Raw genomic sequence first — 24,848 nt, 5'->3', positions numbered from 1 at the left:
AATGTACGCTGTGCAAGGGGCGTAGCCGCAGGAAGACAAACGACGAGGGGGAACAGGGAGGCGCCTCCGCGGCGCCGCACTGCCACAGCCCATCGATGAGTGCCCTCGAGGAACAGCTTCGTATTGTCTACACTCAGTACGGAAACGGCACTATTAGTGTGCCACTAAAACCGTAAGACCGCGCTGCACGTGACTGCAACCTTTCGACGACGTTGCGGTAATTATGAAATGGTGTATTAGACATTGCGTACCACGGAGTTTTACATCGTCTTAAAGGCGTCTTGTAAGGCGAACTACTACGGCGAACTGCTTTTGGTCTGCCGCAATCAACCTTTGTGGAAGTGTGAAGCACCAAGTTTTTCGCGACTGTAAATGGGTCTAGCTAGAGACCAGCGAAGGCATCATTGGAGCAAAAAGAAGAAAGCAGCAGCCAGAAGGACCAACTGGAGACGAGTTCCTCAGTCGTCGACCGTTTCCCTTCGAGGACAAGGCGAGAGCATAGACGACGTCATAAATAAAGCCGTCGAGGGGCGCTCAATTACACAGGCGCGGGTCGAGGGAACAGCGGGGAAAGAAAGAAAACAATTAGCGGCGGAAAGGGGGAAAGGGATATCCTCGGGTGCCGTGAAAAATGGAAGAACGCGCGATGACCGGCGCGTAAGGAGGCGCGGAAAGCCAAACGGCGTCGTCTGGGCGAGTGATAAATCATTGCGCCGCCGTTTGTTTGCCGAAGAGGTGGGGAGCGGCCGCGCAAGGGAGCGGACGTGCTCCGCTCTTCTGCTGACTGATGGGTGCCGTCGGTACAGGTGTCCAGGCATCGTGACCGGCTCACAAATGATTACCGGCTAACACGCGTGCGCCGCATCTCGCCCGCGCAGCACCTATCGACAAACTGGACGCAGCTTGGCCCACTTGGTACAATGACAAACATATTTGACCCTTGAGACGGTATTGGCGAAACGTAGCTTTTTGCGGCTTCAAGTGAGGCTCGCGATTCTGCCATCTTTGGCATCTGCGTAAACTTTGATTTTGCAGCCCTCGAAATGGAGCTCCTGAAGGTCCAAGAAAACCAAGAACTCAAGCTGAATTTTGGAGGCAGGTGCCAGGAGCAAGGCATCTTCCCCGTCAAGCGTACAGCCCATGCTGCAAGCAGTTCTGCCAGTAAAGCTTTGGATCTACCTGCTGCTGCGGGACAGTCTTCTTTGCAATGAAAAAGATCGAGCCAGAACAGTTCGACACCATTGCGGGTGTATACCTAAAATGTTCCAGAATACGACCGATAATTTGAGCCTAACGTCAATGTGCTCGCTTCACAAATTAGGCCTCACAGCGCAGAGCCAGAATGAGCAGTCTCTGTATGAGTGACATTTATTGTGACAGCCAGTCTTGAAAGTTCTGAAAGTTTTAACAGGGATAATTGCCCCTCTCTAAGCTGCACGGCGGACCATAGAAGAACACAGCCAGTCTAGGCACACACAAACGAGCTCAAGCAGGGCAGCGACACTTCGTCGTTCTCATCCTCGTCTTCGTGATATCCTCGCATAGTTCACTACAATTTCCCCCGGAGCGAAGAGGAGCCACCCTGGCAACCTATGGCGAGGGCAAGAGGAAAGGATCGTAGTGCGTTTTGAGGCAGCTCACGTGCACAGTTTCGCGGCCGTGATAACGCATGTCCGAAGAGGGGGTGACTGGCTCCACAATATAATTCACAGGGGAGGTTTGGAGGACGATGCGGTAGGGGTCGTGTATAGTCGGTTCGAAATTTTGACGAAAATCCCGGTGGGGTGCCAGGGACCCAGAGCCAAACAAAGGATCCTGTAGGAAAAACGTGTGGCGTCTGATCTTTGTCGTGACGATGCTTTGGCGGCCTTGAGGTTCCGGTGTAAAACTCCGGGCCAACTGGCGACATTCCTCCGCAAGTTTGGCAACGTCTGATAGGGGAGTCGACTCAGAGGACTCGAGACGATATGGTAAAATAGTCTCCATCGTGGGCGACGCCTCACGCCCATAAAGGAGAAAGAAAGGGCTAAATACAGTGGTTGACTGCGTGGCGGTATTATGTGCGTACGTCACGAAAGGAAGAACAGCGTCCCAGTTGGTCTGATCAGCAGCAACGTACATTGTGAGCATATTTCCGAGAGTACGATTGAAGCGCTCAGTCAGCCCGTTAGTTTGAGGGTGATAGGCTGTGGTGGTCCGAGGTATGATGCGACATTTGGCCAGTAGAGCTTCAACGACGTTGGAAAGGAAGACGCGTCCTCGGTCACTCAGCTGCTCTCGCGGCGCGCCGTGGCGAAGAACAAAATGATGTAGCAAGAACAGGGCAACTTCACAAGCAGTAGCGGCGGGTAAGGCGGCGGTCTCGGCATACCAGGTGAGGTGGTCGATGTATGCCGACTAAATCCACCGGTTCCCAGAGACCGTGCAGGGAAGTGGCCCGTAAAGGTCAACGCCAACGCGATCAAAAGGACGGGCCGGGCATGGAAGTGGTTGTAAGGGGCCAGAAGCACGAGATGTGAATGACTTCCGGCGATGACAGGCGATGCAGGAGCGGACGTATTTGCGAATATAACCGTACATGCCGCGCCAACCCCGCACCTCCCCAACTCCGTACCGCAACCCAAACCCCCACCTCCAACCCAACTCCACCCAACCTCTACCAAGTGAAAGGGGGTTTTACTGTGTTATAACAGGGATAATAGCCCACTCTAATCTGCATGGCAAATCATACAAGAACACAGCCAGTCTACGCACACACAAGCGAGCTCGAACAGAGCGGCACTTCGTCGTTCTCATCCACGTCTTCGTGATATCCTCGTATAGTTCAATACAATTCAAGCAAAAGAAATTCGGCCACGGCCAGCATCCTCGCCCTTTATTTATTGGCTCTTGATTAGGAGGATAATATTTATAATGATCCTTTCGTACGGCTGTCTGGCGACCCCTGATATGTATACGACAGCCTAGTGGTGAAATTATGAGGCAGTCAGGCTAAGAATACAAATAACCATTATCTTAATCCCAACTTATACCTACTGCAGGACAAATTCCTCTCGCATTAAAGCGGTCTGGTTCCAGCTGCATCCACCGAATCCCTGTAACCTTCTATAATCTCATTTCTGCCGCCCCATGCTTATGATGTCTTCCCTTGAATTCCAGTCCATTACGCTTAATTACCATTGCCTAAACAGCGCTCACGTTACAAATCTTCTCCATGCCCATTTCGTCTTCATTTCTGCTATGATGTCATCAAGTCGCGTATGTTCCCTAGCACGGTTCACGGCTCTTAAAGTTACAGCTATATTTTCGTCTGCATAGCGCTCGTCCTCTAAGTTGAACCCTTCTCGTTAGTCTTCATGTTTCTGTCCCATGGCTAGCTGTTAGCGACACTGGAAAACAGTTACTCATTACCTGAAAATATCTGCCAAGTGCGCCTGATTTGATTCTCACATTATTCTAGCTATTTCAAAATTGCAGCTTCTTGGGCGAGTTGACATGGTTGCGTCTTGCTGAGCTTGTGTCTGTGTGCCTTTTCTTGTCCCATCTTGATTTCATGATGCACACACATCGCAATTTTGCAGGAGGCTGCATCTTCCAAAGAAGTTTTCAGCCCATACCTGTGACGTGTGCGCACAAGCTGGCCTATTGTGCTTGCCCCCTACAAGGCGACGACCCGTCGTCGCCACCCGGAAGCAGCGCTACAAAGAGCCGGACCTCGGTTAGACGCCACGTCGATACCCGACTGCTTAGTTCTGAAAATTAGGACAACTCAGGTGACAACGATCGGAAGTTCCGGAGAACGCCTCATTTCCCAAGATCGCCGACAACGTGAAGGTGCCAAAAGGCGCAATCGAGGACGGGCCCACAGGGAAGTTGGGAAAGACGGTTCGACTGCACGCTATGGGGCTAGCAACCTTGAGGCAGGAGCCCCCCCACGTGAACCACAGGCCTGACCCAATATTACGGCTGGGCGAGGACGTGGCTGTGAAAGAAGTGGCCGCAGTATCGTACAGCATCGGAGGTCTGAAGAAAAACTGCGGGACAGAGTACAGGGAAGATATGGCTGCATCGAAGAAGTCTAAGTCCCGAATTGGGGTTAGCGGAAGGATAGTAAAGCAGCTCCTCCGAGCCGTTTAGGGCGTTTTTTTCGACAACTGACAGCACCCTGTCTGCGGCGACAGAGGAGCCTTGTACCTGTTTCGGCCTTGACTGAGAGAACCCGATACTGCTTCCGTGATGAAGACGACGTCGCCTCTCCGGCCTGCAGCCTCTCCGGCGCCCAGGACCTGAGCCACCGCCCGTGACCACGACAGAGCTCCGACACTACCAGGATGGTCAGCGAGGTGTCTACCTTCTCAAGGCAACCACTTATGTAGAAAAAACGCTTTTAACTAAACGGCCAGTTGTGGATGGTAATCCGTTCCTTCCTCACCTCAGTTGAAGTTTGGCAACTTAACCGGTTGCAATTTGTGACTCCCGATCAGGGACGTCACATAGCAGACTAATTTTCAACCACTCCCCAGAAGGCGCCATATCTTGTGAAAAACGGCGGGATATTCTTGGCTCGTCGAGGCTAATAAAGGTTTCGCTTTAAAGCTACTTGGTTTTTGGCTACGCCGACTTCGAGCCTCTAGAGCGCGCTTTGGCGTGCTCATCATCTTTGGCACTCGGAACAGGAGCTTGTCTCAACGCGAGTGTTAGAAAAAGAATTCTCTGTCGATGGCGTTGGATGCGTTGACCCTTTGAAGCCCATCAGCCTCGAAAAATCTCGAGCGTGCCTTAGGAGACGGCATGAGAGTTTCCATGACTTCACAACCTTCGCATGGAAGAAATGTAGACGGCTACAAGATATCCTGGGTGGTTTAGGTCGCTTAAAATAGAACTGCTACCACACTATAAATGATTCAGAAACAACTATTCATTCCTGCATTTATTTACATAGGCGATACCGTGCTGTAGAAAGGTAAGTGCTCTTACGAGTAGGCCGCATGAATCTCATCGATCATTGCGATTTATTTTTTGTTTTGTTTAGCCGCTTACACTCGCCGAACACTTTCTTTGCGAATTTACAGCACTCGCACGATGATGAAGAAATTCAGGCACGGAGCTAGCAGCGAGATAGCATGGCCCGGGACAATAAACGGACAGTCGGCAGCAGTAACCCCTCCTGCGAGCCTGTCTACGGCTGCCTGGATCAGCGCGCATGGCAGGGTTTCATCCCCGGTCACATCGATCACTGCCCTTAGACGGACTCCAGCAACGCGCCGGCTCATTACGTGCTCTGTATAATGGCTCTAGCCGTCAAAAACATTCATCCATAATTGACAAAAAAGACGCAAGGATGAAATCTTTTTCAAGTCAGCGTAGGATATTCCGCAGACTGCAGTTCGCTACAAGGCTAGTCTCTTCTCGGCCAAACAACCGTCCGTCCGCGCAGAGTTGCTTTTTCTCCAGAGTTCTTCTAAGACGCCGCATTTTCTGCCGCCCGCTGCTTACAACGGATGTCACACTGGGCCACATGGTGATGTGATATATGGTTCCGTACGAGCCCGGTTCCAGGCGAGGATAGCCACAGCCAGCAGATTATGCATCAAGCCCGGAGCTCCCGGAGCTTCACTCACACGTCACGATAACAGCGCGCGTGCACCGTCCGGACTGAAGGGCTGAGCATAGGCTCCCTCGATCCGAAGCTCTGGATTGTCTGTTCCCGTGAGACATTAAATAAGGCGCTGTTTTGTAGCTAAAAAGAAGAGGAACGAAAAACGAGAAAACACGCAAAAGCTCATTTTCTGTTCCTTGTTTCTGATGCGCTACAGCTGGGAAACAAGAACCAATAAGCCCATGTGTTGACTCTGTTGAAGGTACTTTTGTTGACGCATGTGCGGCTCCGACAGCAGCGCCGCGCGCTTGCACTAGAGGAAGAAAGGGCGGGGGGAGAGGGCAGACAGTTTCACCAAAGTTTGTGTTAATCTCCTTGCTTTTCTTTCATGTCCTCTCTTGTTACCAATCAATGTATTTGTTTGGAAAGACGATCAACCAATTTATATTACCATAGTTAGCATCAGTGGCTGGGCCTATTCGCAAGAATGTGAACACAATTTAGGAGCGATGGAGAAAACGAAGAAAGAGTGTAAACGGGAGCCCAGAGAGGCCAAAGCAGACCGCTGAGATGCCAAATTGGGCATTTGCCTGTGAGACGCCAAAATGAGCATGTGAGACACCCAACAATCAAGTGATATGTGAAACGGCGAAACGGGCCTACCTCTCCAGACCTGTCGGCACCTTTCACCGAATAATGAAAAGCCGATGGGGTTTTTTCGTTTTTTCTTTTTTTTTTTACTGCTAGATCTGCTAACGCCCGTTTCTAGGTTTCGCATATGTATTGTAGTCGGCGTTAGTGGAGATTCGTTGCCACGATAACTGGGAAAGGGTGTACCGAGGAAGGAGGAGGGCATGACGAGTGAAGGAAAAACTTATTTATTTATAGGAAGGGAAAGGCGAGGTAACTGTCTCACTTGTTTTTCTGTGGACACCGCAACCACGCCGTAAGGGAAGGGAGGAAGATGGGAGTGAAAGTGGAAAGAGAGAAAGAGGAGACGTAGTGGAGGGCTACAGAGTAATTTCGACGACCTGGGGATCTTTAACGTGCGCTGACATCGCACAGCACACGGACGCCTCTTCGTTTCGCCTCCATCGAAACGCAGCCGCCGAGGTCGGGTTCGAACCCGGGTACTCCGGCACAGTAGTCGGGCGTCTTACCACTGCACCACCCCGGCGGGGCGAAGTTACCGGAGAGCGGGTACTATGAAAAGAGAAAAGGTATGGTGAGAGCGGAAGAATCCCAGACCTGAGTTGCCGCCCTTGAGGAAGTGGGTTACAACACAAGGAGGAGGGCATGGCGACCGCAATGGAATGCATACCTAGAGAAGGGCGGCCATGGTAACTGACCGAAGGGTGGATACCACGAAAGAAGTGTATTACATGCGTAGGGATTGGTAACTACCGGACGGTTATGTGGAAGGAAGGGTATATCTAGAGAGGACAAATTTGCGCAATCGAAGTAATAGTAACCATGGAACGAAGAGGGTATAGGCTGTTTCACATGATGCGACGCACATGAAAAATTTCGGTCCAGTCGCAGTGTCGTTGCGGCGTCAGTCACAACAGCCCTTTCACATGCTTGCGGGGCCAGCGATTTCTGTCGGTGTGGCACGAGTGGTTGCACCATCATATTTTACAATAAAGGTAGAACACGCGTACGAATAGATATTGTATCAAATTTATGCCCTTTTATCAGAATATGAAGCACTCTATGCAAAATAGATATTTCTAACTTTTCGTTTTGTACGCAACTACGTGAAACAGTCACATCAGGCTGAATTCCATTGGCTGGCGACCGTCTCGTTCGCAACGATCGCTGCGACAGTGCGGCGTGCGACCAACTCGTTGGAAGGCTGTCGCAGCCACTTGGCTACGTTTCGTGCGTTTCGATGGAGGCGAAACGAAGAGGCGTCTGTGTGTTGTGCGATGTCTGCGCACGTTAAAGATCCCCAGGTGGTCGAAATTACTCCGCAGTCCCCACTACGGCTCCTCCTTCTCTCTTTCCACTTTCACTCCCACCTCCCTCCCTTCCTTTACGGCGCGGTTCAGGTGTCCACAGAAACAAGTGTGACAGATACTGCGCCTTTCCCTCCCTGTGAACCAATTATTATTATTATTATTATTATTATTTTTATTATTATTATTATTATTATTATTATTATTATTATTATTATTATTATTATTATTATTATTATTATTATTATTATTATTATTATTATTATTATTATTATTATCAGCAAACTTTGCCCCTATATACCCCGAAAATTTTTCCCCGTCAATATATGACCAAACTCGGTTTCTAACTTTATTTGAGTATGGCCACTTCAGTGGGGATTTCAAAATTTGGATGGGTGGCCCCCACATTTTGCCCTCTGGTCCCCCACAGTTTGACAATTGACGAAAATTGATGTCAAAACTGATTCGAATATAGTCATTTCAGTGGTGACCTATAAATTGGTATGAGCCAACCTCAAAATTTGGCCCCGTGGATCCCCGAGTTGACCTCCTCAAAATTTGATCAAAATAAATTTCTAACCTAATTGAAATATGACCAATTCAGTGGTTATCTTCAAATTTTGGTGGCCTACACCCTAAATCTGGCACCCTTGAACACTGAAATTTGACTTCGTTCGAATTTAATCAAACTGGATGTGTAGTGACTTGCAAATATAGATTGCCGGTACCTGAGTTCGTCAAATTTCACAAAACTTGATGTCGAGCTTAATTTGAGTATGGCCAACTAAATGGTGATTTAAAAACTTGGTCGCTTCACCCCCAGAATTTGACTTCGTCTTTTTTCGACAAATAGAAACGGCCACTAAGCAACGGTACTAGGCAACAAAACGTAGAACTCATAACGGAACTATGCACGGAACTAGTAATGCTTTCGCATTTCTGCACCTAAGCAGACTTAAGTGCCCCCCTCTAATTTTTATTACAAATGCTCTAGACAAGCTATGGAGCCATTTAGATTCATACAGATTATATAAAATAAACATCAGTGGTGAAGTTACTGAGGACTTCCATATTATTGCTGAGTATTAAGATATTTATTTTCGAAGCATGTTTTCTGACGTGGGCTTATTTCAACATTGGTGTATCGTTTGTAAAAGTGTTAATAAACTTTCTCTTTCTGTGTGCTACTAAAATGTTTTTCGCACTGCGCTTTTGCGAATTCTACACAAGGTGTTTTAGATATGCTCTCTAACGTCAACGCCAGAAATTTGAATGTGGTAAGCTTCTGAATGCTTTTTCTTAAGAATATATACAGAACAGATAACTGCATTTCTAAATATTCTTTTTTTTTCCAAATTTTATTTATGGTTAGGGGAAATGCCTCCTGGTTGACGTTACGCAAGAGCTGCCCTATCCATAAAAAGGCTTATTTCCTCAAAGTGCGACGTTATCAGCCTGTTTCTGTTTTTAGTACTTATAGCAAATTATTAGTGCACAATGTCGCCTTACTCATCAGTAATTGACCAATTACGCATGCAGTATGTTAGTACATAACACAATGGGTTTAGAAAACGACTGTCGATTTAAGCTCAGCTTCTATGAAAGTTCTTTACTAATCCGGGCAAGTTGATATGTCTTTTTTACCAAAGCATATCAAAAGCTTTCGCAAAAAAATTTCTTCATCAGCTCAAACGTATTGGTCTTCCTTTAAATATCAGATCATGTTTAAAAACCCACCACGGTCATAGACAGCAATTCACAGAAATAAACAAATATTCCTCTATTATTTGTCAGCAAGTCCGTGCGTTCCGTAATGCAGCATTTATGATTAATTTATTTCAGGTATTTACTATAATTGAAAATACATCATTTATACATTACATACTAGTTTATTAGTGGATGGATGGATGTATCTTGATTAAGAAAACAGCTTCCCGAAACAATCAGGAATGTTTGCAAAAATCAGTTAACGTTACTCCTGATCTTAGTTAATTTTTGGGCATGGAAATAAATGCACACAAAACTATCTAATGCGAGAAAAGCGGGAAAAAAAACGTACTGTATTTTTCAATCTGCTTAACAACGCAATAATAAATGTTGCCGAAAACGCAAATATTTAGGTGTTACAATACACAAACTAGTTCTCTAGGTAAGAGTATATTTGCTTTGCATGCCCAGTAGCTATGCTTCAGCTATTGCTCTTGAAAGAAAAACTTAATGAGGTGCCTTTGATGCAGTCAGAATTGGATTATGGGTCAAATGTATAAGGTCTCCATACTGAACAAAGATTAAATTCAAGAGTTTCGAAAGAATGACCATAACGTTTATCATTACAAAATATTGAAGATTAGCATCTTCACTAATGGTTAGAAATACAATAATTACACTAGAACGAAACCGTAAGTTAAAGGTCTCCTGTTGCACATTTCAGACCGCACTTCAGCCGCCTATCAGTACAAGCAAAGTAATACATAGTCACATCTTTTAACTGGCGCCTTTATTTTCTAAATGAAACTCTCTCATGAATACCTTTTCCACGTACTCTAAATGAATTCAATCCCTTTTGGTGCGTTAGAATGGCGCAAATTCGCACGAGGATTGAAAAACCATATCTATCATAATTAATTGCGACCTTAAAAATTTTTGTTTAGTTTATAAATTTTCTTTAACGTCCGAAAACGACTTCGCAAATTTCTGCCACCTGGTGTCCATTTTCGTGCACTCAAAGCGCACAGCACCAAGGCGTTTTCCTTTTCTTCCCCACCGAAAAGCGGCAGGCGCGGCCTGAATCGAATCCGCGACCTTGGGTATCGCAGTTCAGAGCCCTAGCCGTTAGGTCTCACGGTCGGGCCCTTAAAAAGTGTTTACAACCACTTTATGGCTTCCTAGTCAAACTTCCCGCGTTTCCCGGTTTCTGCTACTTTGCATTGCTATTTGGCACTCTATTTGTCCGGGCTGTGAAATTTCATACTTGCAGGAGCCATATGTATTCTACCAAAACAATAATTTATATCTTAGCCAACGTCATAGCTTGACTCAGCAATCTTCGCGAGTTTTTATTTTCTGTTTTGACATTTTTATTCCTTTGTCTCTGCGATTCTCTGGCTGCTTGGAACAGCTTGACCTGCACTTTCAATAATAATAAACGTGACGAAAACTGTAGGGGCAAAAACGACACGTTGCAAAAAGGACAGGACGGCAGATAAAACCCTGATTTGTCAACCGCAGACCACTTCCATGTGACGAGCAAGTCCGCTCGATCCATTCGAATATCATTTTTAAGGCAAAAATGAAACTGATAACCTTACGTTCGACACTGAGTAGAGAGTCGCGTTCTGTTTGCGGAATGTTGCGCTCGATTGTTATATTGCATGAAGTCGCTAGAATTGATGCTTGTTCGAATAATGACGGCACTCTGGCACAATTTTAGCAATGTAGGCTAAGCAGGAAATGAAACGCGCCATGTGTCCCCATAGTAGGTTAGTGACTCAAGGTTTATTCCATATGCGTTGAAACATGAAAAATCAAAGTGATTTTCTTTGCATGGCTTTTACGTGGCTTATGCTTACTTGGAGGGCGCAAATTCGAAATGACTACATTTTCTAGCAAGAGGAGTACAACTCCAGTGTAAACTGCTAACTTCAGTTGACATTTGCAGCAACTGAGACAATTTCTTACCAGACAAAGCCTGTTGTACGCCTTTGCCATTGTGCGCCCAGCACGTCAGCTTCAATTTCAGTTACTATTCCCAAATATATATGTACTAATTTAAAGTACTGGCCGCTGTATCGTTACTTTGGGCTTCTGCTGAATATCATGCTTCTTGCGAGTTGTCATTTCCGAACACTTAAAGATATTTAAAGACACCTACCAGGTCTGACACCGCTAGGAAACTTGTGAAAACTTCTAGGAACGGTTTTTAACAGGTAGATATACAACACAGCCTTCTGCCAAAAAAAGTTTTAAAAAAATCTGGAAGCAGTACGCTGGGGAATTATAGGTCTGGTCATTTAAATATCTAAAACGCACCAGGATATCAATCATGAAGCCCTAGGGCACTCTGAAGGAACTGGAGCTGAACGTTAATTGGAATAAAAAAAATATGCACCTTCTGATGGCGTTCAGAAAGGCAGCAATCAAGCTACACAGTTCAGTCGTTCAGTCGTGTCCGACTCTTCGTGACCCTATTGACCATGTCACGCCACGCTTTCCGGTCTCTCACTATCTTCCTAACATCACATAATTTCATCTGCTGTGCCTCGAGGATGCCATCTAACCATCGCGTTCGCTGCCTACCCCTTCTCCGGCGACCCTCAACCTTTCCCAACATCAAATCTTTCTCCAGCGACTCCTCTCTTCTCATCAAATGACCAAAGTAGCTAAGCTTTAACATTAGAATTTGACCCTCCAATGAGCAGTCAGGGTTTATGGTCGACAATATTGGCTGATTTGATCTTCTGGCAGTCCAAGGAACTCTCAAGAGTCTTCGCCAGCACCACAATTCAAACGCGTCAATTCTTCGGCGGTCAGCCTTTTTCACAGTCCAACTCTCGCATCCATACATCACAACTGGAAAGACCATAGCACGAGTTATACGGATCTTGGTTGGCAGACTAATGTCTCTGCTCTTTACTAGGCGGTCAAGGCTAACCATTGCTCTCTTTCCCAGAAGCAGGCGTCTCCTAATTTCATGGCTGCAGTCTCCTTCCGAGGTAATCTTGGAGCCCAAGAAGAGAAAATCTGTCACAGCTTCCACTTCTTGTCCCTTGATGCTCCAGGACTTGATAGGGCAAGACGCCATGATCTTTGTCTTTTTAATGTTCAGTTTAAGCCCAAACTTCTCACTCTCTTCTTGTACGCGCATCAGAAGTCTCTTGAGTTCCGCTTCACTTTCTGCCATTAAAGTGGTATCATCCGTATATCTAAGGTTGTTGATACGTTTTCCAGCAATCTTCACTCCAGCTGAAGACTCGTCCAGACCAGCCTTCCTCATGATGCACTCTGCATATAGGTTAAATAGGCAGGGCGACAGTATGCAGCCTTGCCTCACTCCTTTCTCAATCGGAAACCAATCAGTAAGACCATGCCCAGTTCTGACTGTGGCCTCTTGCCCTTCATACAGGTTCCTGAGGAAACAGATGAGGTGAATTGGAACTCCCATCTCTTGGAGAGCTTGCCACAATCTGCTGTGATCTACGCAGTCAAAAACTTTCGCATAGTCAATAAAGCAGAAGTAGATGGGTTTCTGGAACTCTCTTGCTTTTTCCATGATCCAGCGAAGGTTGGCAACTTGGTCTCTAGTTCCTCTGCCCTTGCGAAACCCAGCTTGCACGTCCGGAAGCTCCCGATCCACATACTGCTGCAGCCTACCTTGGAGTATTTTCAACATCACCTTGCTAGCATGCGAAATAAGCGCGATCGTGCGGTAGTTGGAACAATCTTTGGCACTGCCTTTCTTTGGAATGGGGATGTAAACTGACCTCCTCCAATCCTGTGGCCACTGCAGGGTTGTCCAAATCTGACATAATGTATGCAGAATGTTAACAGCGTCATGGTTGAGGTTTTGAAGCAACTCAACTGGAATTGTATCAATTCCGCTAGCTTTGTTCTTAGCAAGGCTGGCTAAGGCCCATTCAACTTCACTCTTCAGGATGCCCGGCTCGAGATCAGTGACCACAACCGTCTTATGTTGGGTTTGCACATTCGGGTCCTTCTTGTACAGTTCTTCTGTGTATTCCTGCCACCTCTTCTTTATCTCTGCGGCTTCAGTGAGGTCCTTGCCTTGTTTGTCCTTTATCACGCCCATCTTAGCACAGAAGCTTCCTTTGATATCTTTGATTGTCTTATACAGAGCTCTTGTGTTCCTTAATTGGCTGTTGTCCTCAACTGCTTGGCACTGTATGTTCAGGAAGGCATTCTTATCTCTCCTTGCTATTTTCTGAAAATCCGCATTGAGAACCTTGTATCTTTCTCTTTCCCCCATAACTTTTGCCATCCTCCTTTCCTCAGCTATTTGCAAAGCCTCTTCAGATAACCATTTTGCTTTCTTGCATTTCTTTTGCTTTGGAACTACCTTAGTAGCAACTTCTTGTATTATATCACGAACATCAGTCCACATCTCTTCGGGCTCTTTGTCTTCTAGATCTAAATCTTCAAAATCGATTCCTCACTTCTACAACATATTCTAATGGAACTTGATCCAGATTATACCTGAAAGGCCTTCTAGTTTTCTGCGTTTTTCTCAATCGAAGCTTAATCTTGGCAACAAGAAGCTGATGATCGGTGCCACAATCGGCCCCAGGCCTTGTTTTTACTGCTTGTATAGCGCTTCTCCATCTCTGTCGGCAAATAATATAATCGATCTGATTCCTGTACAGACCGTCCGGCGAAGTCCATGTGTACAGGCGCCTCTTGTGCTGTTGAAAATGAGTATTCGCTATGGTCAGGTTGTTTTCTTGACAAAACTCTACTAGCCTCTGCCCAGCTTCATTTGGCTCACCAAGACCGAACTTGCCTGTAATTCCGGATATTTCTTCACTCCCTACCTTAGCATTCCAGTCTCCTATGAGAAAAACGACGTCTGACGATGGAGTGCGGTCTAAAAGGCATTGTAGGTCCGCATAAAATCTCTCAACGTCAGCTTCTTCAGCAGTAGTGGTCGGTGCATAGACTTGGATAACTGTTATGTTGAAAGGGTGACCTTGGATCCGAAGTGAAATCATTCGGTCGTTTTTGGGGTTGTACCCTAGCACTGCTTTGCCCATTCTTCTGTTTACTATGAGAGCGACCCCATTCCTTCTCTTGGATTCGTGCCCACAATAAAAGACATAATGGTCGCCGGAGTTAAATTCTCCCATTCCGATCCACTTGAGCTCGCTGATACCCAAGATATCAATGTTCAATCTGTCCATTTCTCGCTTGACGATATCCAGTTTACCTTGCGTCATAGATCTTACATTCCATGTTGCTATGTGATACATCTCCTTGCAACATCGGACTTTCCGGTCGCTTCCCGACACATCCACAACTGAGCGTCCTTTTGGCTTTAGCCCAGCCGCTTCATTCGTCCTGGAACTACTAGGAATCGCCCTTTGTTCATCCCCAGTAACATATGGGACGCCTTCCAACCTGGGGGGCTCATCTCCCGGCGCCATATCATTAATGGTATTGTGACTGGCCATAGGGTTTTCTTGGCAGGAAATACTGGAGTGGGTTGCCATTACCTTCTCCAGTGAATCACATTTTGTCAGAACTCTCTGCCGTGACCTGTCTATCTTGGGTGGCCCTACACAGCAGAGCTCACGACTTCATCGAGTTTCGCAAGCCCCTCCGCCACTACAAGGCAGTGATCCATGAAGGGGAATCAAGCTACTGGACAATAAATACTCCGATTTTAAAGTATATATTGTCTCCCCATGGGAACAATAGTTGGTGCTGCCCGCACGGGGCGGATCGGCGACAAAGAGGAAGATCGTGCGGTGTGCGCGTGAAATGTACCCTGGCCAATCCCCTGCCGTGGGTATGTGTTATTATGACTGAGAACATCATCATCATCGGCCGGCGCCGCGTTGTTTGGCTTCAGCTCCTGTTTCTCCCTCTCATGGCTCACATAGTTGGGCTTAGAAGGCGCGGGTTCCTTTCTCAAGCCACGAGCCCCGGCAAACCGAGTACCGGGCCAGGCCATAGCTTGCACCCATTTGAGAAAACCGGTGGATGGTTGGCCGGCAGGAAGAGTCGAACCCACCACTTCCCGAAGGCGAGGCGGGCACTCTACCCCGGGGCCATGGCTTTCTCTGGACGCCCTTGTCCTGTCCTTTGACCCTGTCCTTCTTTACTGCCGTCTCGTGTCGTCGAAAGAACCCGTGGGGATATGAGTTTTACCATCAAGTTACACTGAGAAGCGAGAAAAAAAGCATTCGCCAAGTCGGGCAACACTGAATCTATTTGCGCGCTTTCATCTACAGATGCTGACATTTCGTTGTTATAGGGTACCCAGCCCACGCCGAAATTTATGTCGGTGCCCAGGAAAGAAGCTCATGCTTATAAAGAAACTTCAAGTGCTCCGGAACCTTACTCCAAATATCCAAAAGCAAAACTGATCTTTGTTACACAACGTTTTTTATCATATTTGCGAATGGACACGATTTTGCCACAATGCAGTAAAATTTATTACGGCTTCATTATAAACCACAATTTGGGACCTTTTTCGGGGAACCGTCTGGTCCTGTAGAATTTTCGTGTAAATTAAGTAGAGGGGCAACAACTTCTTTCTTATATATAAATAAGAATGGCAAGTTGAGACATGGGGGCCTATATTCAGGGTACTACTTACTACAAATTGAAAACACTGATCGAAATTGATCATTGAAATTTAATGCAATCCTTATGAACCATTAATTTCATTCTGCTTTGAAAATAATATATTACTATGTATTTAGCGCTAAGTGGGTCCAGAATTGTCGGGGTCTCTAGTGACAAAGTTCACCCTTTAACGTTCAAAATGTTATACTTAGAAGCTTTCATCTCCATGCCAAATTCGGTGCGCAGGGAATGCAATGCTGTGTGCTATATCAGAATAACAGCTTGTGGGGCGAGTTAGTGCATAATACCCAAAACTATGCTACGTTTGGCGCTCGTTAGCCTCGGGTATCCTGGCGGCACTGCAATCCACCATCACTTGTATTCTAGTGTCGCATGCTCTAAAGTCGTGATTTTTTTTTTTTTCTGTTCAGAATATAACTGCCGGATTTTATGTAAAATCGGGCATTTATCACTATCGCGTTAATAGTGTTGATATGAAGGCAAAGCACACAATACATCTCCTTTGCTTCTTGGCTGGTTAAAATCTCCACACTTCGTGAACATTATTGCTTTTGTTTTATTTACAAAGAAATAATCCAATCCTCCCATAGAACGCAAGCAGCTGCATCCGCGGGCCTGTACACGTAATGAATATAAATGTTGTAATGGCGCAACCGAAGCAGCATCCAAAAACTTTTGATGACTTTAATGGTGCATTAAAATTACAGTGTAATATAACCCTTTTTATCGTTTCGTGCTCCCCATCCCCTTCGTGCTGCAAACCTTCCGTACTACCACGGAAGAGTGGGCATATTACATCGGTATCAGGAATGACCTCAAGGATGCGGGATCGAATACTGGCCGCGGCGGCCGCATTTTGATAGTGGCGAAAGGTAGGCGTCCGTGTGCTGTGCGGTTTCAGTGTACGTTAAAGAACCCCAAGTGGTCGAAATTTCCAGAGTCCTCCACCACGGCGTCTCTCATAGTCTGGAGTCGCTTTGGGACGTTAAACCCCATAAGCAAAATCAACCATCTGTATCGGGAACTGTCTATTGCTAGTGCTATGTCATGTAAGTACGGATGGAGTAAATGCACATGTATCGCTGCTTAGTCGTTATAATTAGTGCAAAGTGTCGCAACAAAGAGCCGGAACGACAAGGAGCAAAAGAAAAGATTGATTTTTTTTTTTTCGTGCCGCACGTCACAGGCACCGTTCGGCCTTTGAAAACGAAAGCTTAACGACATTGGAGAGGATTCAGCGGTCGTACGCAGTAAACGCACCATATCCACATGTACTAACGTCAATTATCTGAGGAAACAAGCAACCATATTTACTGCTGCCACTGCTGTGGTTCTTCGATGTGGCGATAATATTGCGACATGCGGATTAGTCAACATAGAGAAACAACACGAATAGCTTCACTGCAACGAACAAAGCTAGTTGTTTCGAACGGTGTCATCACGCGTACTCTGCTATAGATGAGGATACAAATAACCAGGAACAAAGTAGTCAGCAGTGGAAACGGTTTTCACGAATCCTCGCGTCAGACGATGTTATGTGATCGTGCTGTGAAGGCTGCATTAATGACCCGTCAAATGTGCGCACGTAATTCTCGAAACCATTGATGACGCATTCTACCCACTGCAGAATCTCTTGTACGAAGACCTATTGTTCCGTAGGTTAACTGATGTGTGACGTAGCTAGGGTTTCACCAGCATTGTCACAGCAAACGTCTTAGGTAAGGACATCTGTATTTTTTCATTTTGTCTGTTGTTTTTTTGTGCCCTTGCCACATATTTATAACCGACGAATTTTGTATTAGTGATGCGTATAGCTGTGCTAAAATCCAGGTTCTGCAAGGAAAATAGGATAACTTGCAGTAACTTAAATATAAGCCCCTCGTTTCACTTTACTACAAAGCCACTTCAACAGCATACAGTGACTGAGTAAATCCATCCTGTTCCACTACAAGGTATTCAACTCTGCAACTTTCTGCCTTCAGAGCAGCAGCTGCGGCATTCTACACTTTAGTAAAAAAAAAACGTCATACCAGCATGCACCTGAAAAAGCAGTATTGCACACTATTAGAACGCGTCTAATTAATACAAAAAATGTGACTGTGAAGGCTTTTCCTTCCTTCTCTCCAACTAATTTCGCATAGTTGGTAAAGAATAACGAAGGAAAGAATATGGTCACAGCCTGATTTCTGTAACAAATAATCTTAAAAACTAACTTTAGGTTTCGCAACCTGAATTCCTCGTTATCAGCCCGACCAACCTGACTATATATGCCCCCTGCAAAGGGCCTCTCCCATATTTTTCCAATTCACCCTGCCATGTACCGAATGTCGCTCTCCCACCGGAACAGGATCTGGCCAGCGTTGTGTAAAACCTTGGACAACGTCTCCTAAATGAGCAAGCTAATTGATATGAAATATACTGCCAGAATTGCAGCAGGCGTATTTATAAAGGCTAAATCTACTTCTGTCGTTTAGAAAAAAAAAAAAAAAAAACTTCAAACCGTCGAGGTCAGAAGCAATGTTTTACCGGCGGTTACTCTGTCACCCGTGTGGTCCGTTCCATAGGCAGTACTGCCCACGCGAGCGGAAAGTGACCAAAGAAACTGCACCGCGTTTCACCGAAGGATGTGCAGTGGCAAAATGATTTAAATTAAAGGGTATAAAATCGATAGACAACTTATTACTCCAAAATAGTAATGTCATTATACCCTTGCTTAAATCTGTAAAGTAATATAACAAACGTGCCCACAGCCTTCACAGTGCTGAAACCAAAGAAGAGCAAAAGAAATCTGATACTATGAGACCCTGAGGGACTGTGCGACGTCATGCAAAGAGCTTGTCTATTCGCGGCTACAGGCTTGGTCGGTCGTGTAAAAAATTTCCGTGCTTCGCGCTTTCCGAAAAATGTTGTGGGCAGTTTGCATTTTTAAATCCCTGCTTTTAGTTTTTGCGCTTCCACAAGGATCTTAATTTCTTGTAGAAGAGCTGAGGTACGACATCCTACGCGGCGGAAACTCTGCGCTGCCTTCATATGGGGACATATAAGCAGTTCCGAGAGTAATGCATTACTTTTCAAATTGTATAGCAAGGGCCGTAAAACTAATTTCCTACGTTAACAATTACCGAGAAAACTAAAACTCGTGCTATTTCGTTAAGGTCACATAAATACGGTAAGGTCGCACGCAACAGGACGTAAAATGCTTCTCGGCCTCCGCCTTCCCAACGCTATCTGCACCTCCAGGTCTGCCGCACATTTCGGGATATCTTTCCCCATATTGGCGGAGGAAATGTTAGTGCAGGAAGCGCGCACTTTGAAAAGAAATTTTTCTTGTCTCTAACGCTATAGCGCGCCGAAACTCGTTTCGATGTGCATACCCCTCCGACATAACTACACCGCAAAAAGGGGTAAATTTTGGATGCGCGTTTCAAACCACAAAACTGCATTCCAAGTGCATTACTTCCATCCATCGGCTCTGGCTAATACCTCCGCGCTTTCTTTGTGGCATAAAGTAGGGACAGACGATCGCGACGTTAACGCCGGCCGATGGTATCGCACTGAAAGACACACACGCCGCAAGCAGAACCTTGATAACGCTAGCGTACCCGAGCATTTGGAGAAGCGAGTGACAGCGACGCGACCAGTGTGCGACACCAAGCAGCACCAGCTTGGCACCGATCAACTGCGGCAACCGACACATGCGAAGAGCTGAGCGCGAGAAGTATCCCCTCACCACGAAAGAAAGCGCGCTTTGTTGCTTTGCCTCGCCGGTACAGAGGTTTCGCACTGTGGTCAAGCGAGTCAACATCCCCCCCACCCCCTCCCCCCCGGAGATCCCGGCGAAGGATAAGCGCACGTGCGCCCAAATGCAGCGCGAGCGTGGGCGCCGTGCACAAGGGTTCGGCTGGCTCACCGCTGAACTCCCGTACTTGTTTCTCGTCGATCCAGAGGGAGAAGTCGTCGTTGCGCGGCTTGCCACCGCGAACTCCTCCGCCGGCCGCCGCCGTCGCCGCGAGAAGCAGCAGCAGCAGCAGCGCGACCAGTCCTCCGCCCGCTGCCATGCTGCGCCCAGGAGTGAAGAAGGCTGGGCGCCAAACGAGCTTCCTCGCACAACTGGCCCGGCCGGCTGGCCGGCTGCGCAGGGAAAACATTTGCTCGTCACCCGGGGTGCTGCTCCTCCTCCTCTCCATGGCCATTTTCGTCGCTGCCCCCTCACCCAGCTGGCGGGGCGCCGCCGGACGGAGGAGGAGCAGCGGCTGTGCACTGCGGAGCGGCTGTGCAAAGCATCCCAGTGCACTGGGAAAGTCAACTTGCTTATTACACTTATTATACGCGTCGTGGTGTGTGCAAGTTTTTATTTATTTCCTTAATTATTTACCTTTCTATTCATTAATTTCTTAAGCAGTCTGTCAGCGCTGAAAGTTATTTTAGCAAGAGAACGGTAGGTGAGACCAATAATTAAAAAAAAAAAAAAACCGACAATACAATAAGAACAAAAAAACGTACCCAGAAGACAAATGCTCGCCACCTCAGGCATCAGACATAAATGCGCGGAACATATTTGCAGGGGCCATTCGACGATGCCAGCACATAACATTTTCCAAGCACTGAGCATCACTGGAAAATAGTTTTGAAGTCATTCGTCCTACGTTTGATTTCGCAGATTTTCGTACGATGATCATTCATCATTGTCCGATGATGAACGATGACAAAAAAATGAGGTTAAAGCAAGTGCTGGATTCTGCTTTTGCTGAGCATTTCTAAGTAGATGCGGTACATATATCCAACCGGAGTCGTTCCTGCGCTGAGATAGGAATCCCGAGCGAGGCGGTCGTTGAAAACGTGGCACTGTTATAATTTATAACTGTCTGATGCAAATCGGGCAGCGCTGTTTTGCATTCATAATAAACAAATCGGGGAGATTAAACTGCACAGTTTCATCAATAGGTCTTATTTGAGCGAAAAACGACGAATGTTCTTGCAGAAATGGAGTTGTATCCAAATTAACTTGAATGAAATTACTTTGTGGTGGTACCGGTTTATCAATATAATAACAATAAAAAAGGAAAAGAGTGTTGCTGACCGCGGAAATTGCTATTTGATATCTTAAGGCTAAAGACAAGGGATAGAGAGAGTACAGCAAGGAGAAGTACAGAGGTGAGCGATAGCAAAAAAACTTACAGGGGTAGCATTATTTAAAAGATGCAAAAGGTAAACGAGATCGCGTAGCTCGAGCGCTAGTGTCCAAGCACTGTCAAAAAATGACTTTGCGCGAGTGGCCACTAGGATCATCTACAGAATACACCTATTATAGGTTTGATACACATAGCGGCGCGTACGCACCGTCGTGTCGCAGACTGATCTTGCGCGCGACACATTGCACGAGCTGTCGGAGTGGGGCGCACGAAGCATACATAAAATAAATCAATTTGGAAGTTTTGCATGACATACGGCTGATGAGTTTTGTTGACACAAGGGCAACTTTGGCCACATAAGGTAGTTGTGTGCAAGCAAGGAACCTTGGACCCATTTCCAAGCACTTAACCCCAGAAAACGCGAGCAAGCTCCGTTCATGCCACATGTAGCTCGTATCGATCGTGCAAATGGTGTCCCCGACCAGCAATGAACACAAAACTAGGCACTTCCTGCATACGACCCGAACGCGAAGGCAGAAAAGCATTCAGAGTTTTCTTTTCTTTTTTCTTTTTTTTTTTTGCAACCGAACTCTAGGCATTGAGTATCATGCCGAAATAGGGTAGGCTTGAGAGTGCACCAAACAAACATGCATTTAAAAGGATTCAAGGTCATCTGCCACTTACACCATTTCTTCTGAACCAATCACAATCGCCCTGAAGGTTTAATGCATCAGGAAAGCGCAATGCAAAAGTCCCATAATTGTCAGTACAGAGCGGAATCACAAGCTAACCAAATAAACATTAACGTTTATGTATATAAAGAAACGAAGGAGTGTTAGACCTGATTCTTGTGCTATGCACAAGCATTCACTGGCTTTGAAGACATTTCGGACACGAATGCAGCTAGTCAAGCGCGATGGGATGAAGATGTCGAATTGCATAAGGTACAAAATGAAACTTTTCTGAGGTCAAGGAATGTACAATACAACCGTAATGCAATGCAAGGACATACCACAGTAAGATGTGCTACGGGCGGGTCATTGCTAAACTCAAGACGCTACATAAACCAAGAGAAACGGGTTCTAATATCCAGCTGAGTAGGTGCAAAGTACTGATACTGATTTATGTGTTCTATTACGGCAGTGGAAAATTAGCGTTGAAACATTTTCTTACGAACTGTCTGTTGAGCATAATGTGTTACACCATCATTGTGCGTTATGCATTCATATACTGCATCCTCACTTGCCCACTTGCCTTAAGCGACAAGGCGCACATGAAACATGACCATCAAATTCTTTCTACATGGTCATGCAAACAAAAAGAACACATCTACTTATCGCCAGGGTGTTCATATAGCGGCAACTGCCACTATTCAAAATCGACTGCCGCAAAGCATTTTTATTATTGCGGTCCAATTAATGTGCATCCCCATCTCGGCTCCGACGTTGTGTTACAGCATCATTGTGCGTTATGTCTTCACATGCTATGCCTTTACCTGTCCTAAGTGACAAGGAGCACAAGCCATCAAATCCTTTCTACATGGTCATGCAAACAAAAAGAACAGAGCTGCTTATCGCCAGGGTGTTCACATAGCGGCAACTGCCACTATTCAAAATCGACTGCCGCAAAGCATTTTTATTACTGAGGTCCAATTAATGCGCATCCCCATCCCGGCTCCGACGTTGTGTTACACCATCATTGTGCGTTATGTCTTCATATTCTATGTCTTTACCTGTCTTAAGTGACAAGGAGCACAAGCCACCAAATCCTTTCTACTTGTTCACGCAAACAAAAAGAACAGAGCTGCTTATCGTCAGGGCGTTCACACAGCGGCAATTGCCACTGATCAAAATCGGCTGCCGCAAAACGTTTTTGGTACTGAGGTCAAATTAATGTGCATCCCCATCCTGGCTCCAGCATTGTGTTACAGCATCATTGTGCGTTAAGTCTTCATATGCTATGTTTTTACCTGTCTTAAGCGACAAGGAGCACATGACCATTAAATCATTTCTACATGGTCATGCAAACAAAAAGAACAGAGCTGCTTATCCCCAGGGTGTTCACATAGCGGCAACTGCCACTATTCAAACTCGACTGCCGTAAAGCATTTTTATTACTGAGGTCAAATTAATGTGCATCCCCATCCTGGCTCCGACGTTGTGTTACAGCATCATTGTGCGTTATGACTTCATATGCTATATCTTGCCTGTCTTAAGCGACAAGGAGCACAAGCCACCAAATCCTTTCTATGTTCACGCAAACAAAAAGAACAGAACTGCTTATCGCCAGGGTGTTCACATAGCGGCAACTGCCATTATTCAAAATCGGCTGCCGCAAAGAATATTTATTACTGAGGTCAAATTATTGTGCATCCTCATCCTGGCTTCGGTGTTGTGTTACAGTATCATTGTTCGTTAAGTCTTCATACGCTGTCTTTTACCTGTCTTAAGCGAAGCATATGGCCTCCAAATCCTTTCTACATGGTCATGCAAACAAAAGAACAAAGCTGCTTATCGCCAAGGGGTTTACATAGCGGCAACGGCCGCTGTTCAGAATCGACTGCCGCAAGGCATTTTTATTACTGAGGTCAAATTAAGTGCATCCCCATTCCGGCTCCGGCGTTGTGTTACAGCATCATTGTGCGTTATGTCTTCACATGCTATGCCTTTACCTCTCTTAAGCGACAAGCAGCACATGACCACCAAATGATTTCCACATGGTCATGCAAACAAAAAGAACAGAGCTGCTTATCGCCAGGGTGTTCACATAGCGGCAACTGCCACTATTCAAAATCGGCTACCGCAAAGCATTTTGTACTGAGGTCAAATTAATGTGCATCCCCATCTCGGCTCCGGCATTTGTTTCTGTTTTGACTTCCAAGTTGGCCTCTGCCTGAGACCAAGGAATACGTGCTCAGGGTCGACCTTTTTTCACCGCTAAAACGAGACGGCAAATAGGATAATGCGAACCAATGAACACGAGGTACCTTTATAAGGTACAAGGCGTGGGCGCGGGGCGAAAGCAACACCCTCGACATCTCTCAGTAAGTGTGAATCTTCCGTTACCAGCCATGACCAAATGGAAGCAGCACATCTCAGAGCTCTAACTCATAGGAAGCTGCCATTTCCTTAGCTATCAACACACATCAAAGCATATTAACGCAATAGAACCCGTTCTGTATAAATTCTGGCATTGTCAGTGTCCGCGATGTCGTCAATTTGGGCTAAAAATCATGGACATGTGCCTCTGGCTGCAAGTGGTAGTTGGCAGGAGACCTGCCCGGGCAGCGTATTTGGGTTTGCTCGGTACGGTGGCCCCGCAAGGGACAAGACGACAGAAGAGACGAAGAAAGCGGGCTGTTCCGACTAGCATCTACCGCCCCAGGAGCCGAGCAGCCTAGCGATTAGCGGTGCATGCTTTTTCAATGGGCGTCATGTTGGACGCGGCACTAGCTTGAGAAAGCCTATACTACTACTACTACTACTACTACTACTACTACTACTACTACTACTACTACTACTACTACTACTACTACTATTATTATTATTAATATTATTATTATTATTATTATTATTATTATTATTATTATTATTATTATTAGTAGTAGTAGTAGTAGTAGTAGTAGTAGTAGTAGTAGTAGTAGTATTAGTAGTAGTAGTAGTAGTAGTAGTAGTAGTAGTAATAGTAGTAGTATTAGTAGTAGTAGTAGTAGTAGTAGTAGTAGTAGTAGTAGTATAGAGGAAGACTCGTTTCACTACGTTGGCACTGAATTGTCTGTAGGTAACGGCCAAAATAACTGGCTAAATATTATCTTCGCAGTTTTAATTAATAATGATA

At 45.9% G+C, this 24,848-nt stretch overlaps 1 protein-coding gene across 1 annotated transcript in view; it reads right to left on the bottom strand.

Annotated features, from left to right (window-relative positions):
* The window catches only part of LOC146178894 (protein shifted-like), a 61,071-nt gene extending 41,134 nt beyond the window's left edge, over positions 1-19,937 (bottom strand). Inside the window, exon 1 of the mRNA XM_084580064.1 lies at positions 19,790-19,937. Coding sequence (XP_084436190.1) covers positions 19,790-19,937 — 148 coding nt within the window. The remainder of the gene's footprint in view (positions 1-19,789) is intronic.
* Positions 19,938-24,848: the final 4,911 nt, after the last annotated feature.

Source organism: Amblyomma maculatum, chromosome 9, assembly GCF_055883805.1.
Source record: "Amblyomma maculatum isolate TAMU_Amacu chromosome 9, ASM5588380v1, whole genome shotgun sequence".
NCBI lineage: Eukaryota > Metazoa > Arthropoda > Arachnida > Ixodida > Ixodidae > Amblyomma > Amblyomma maculatum.
Note: the sequence above shows the minus strand (reverse complement) of the source record. Positions and strands in the feature narration are given on the sequence as shown.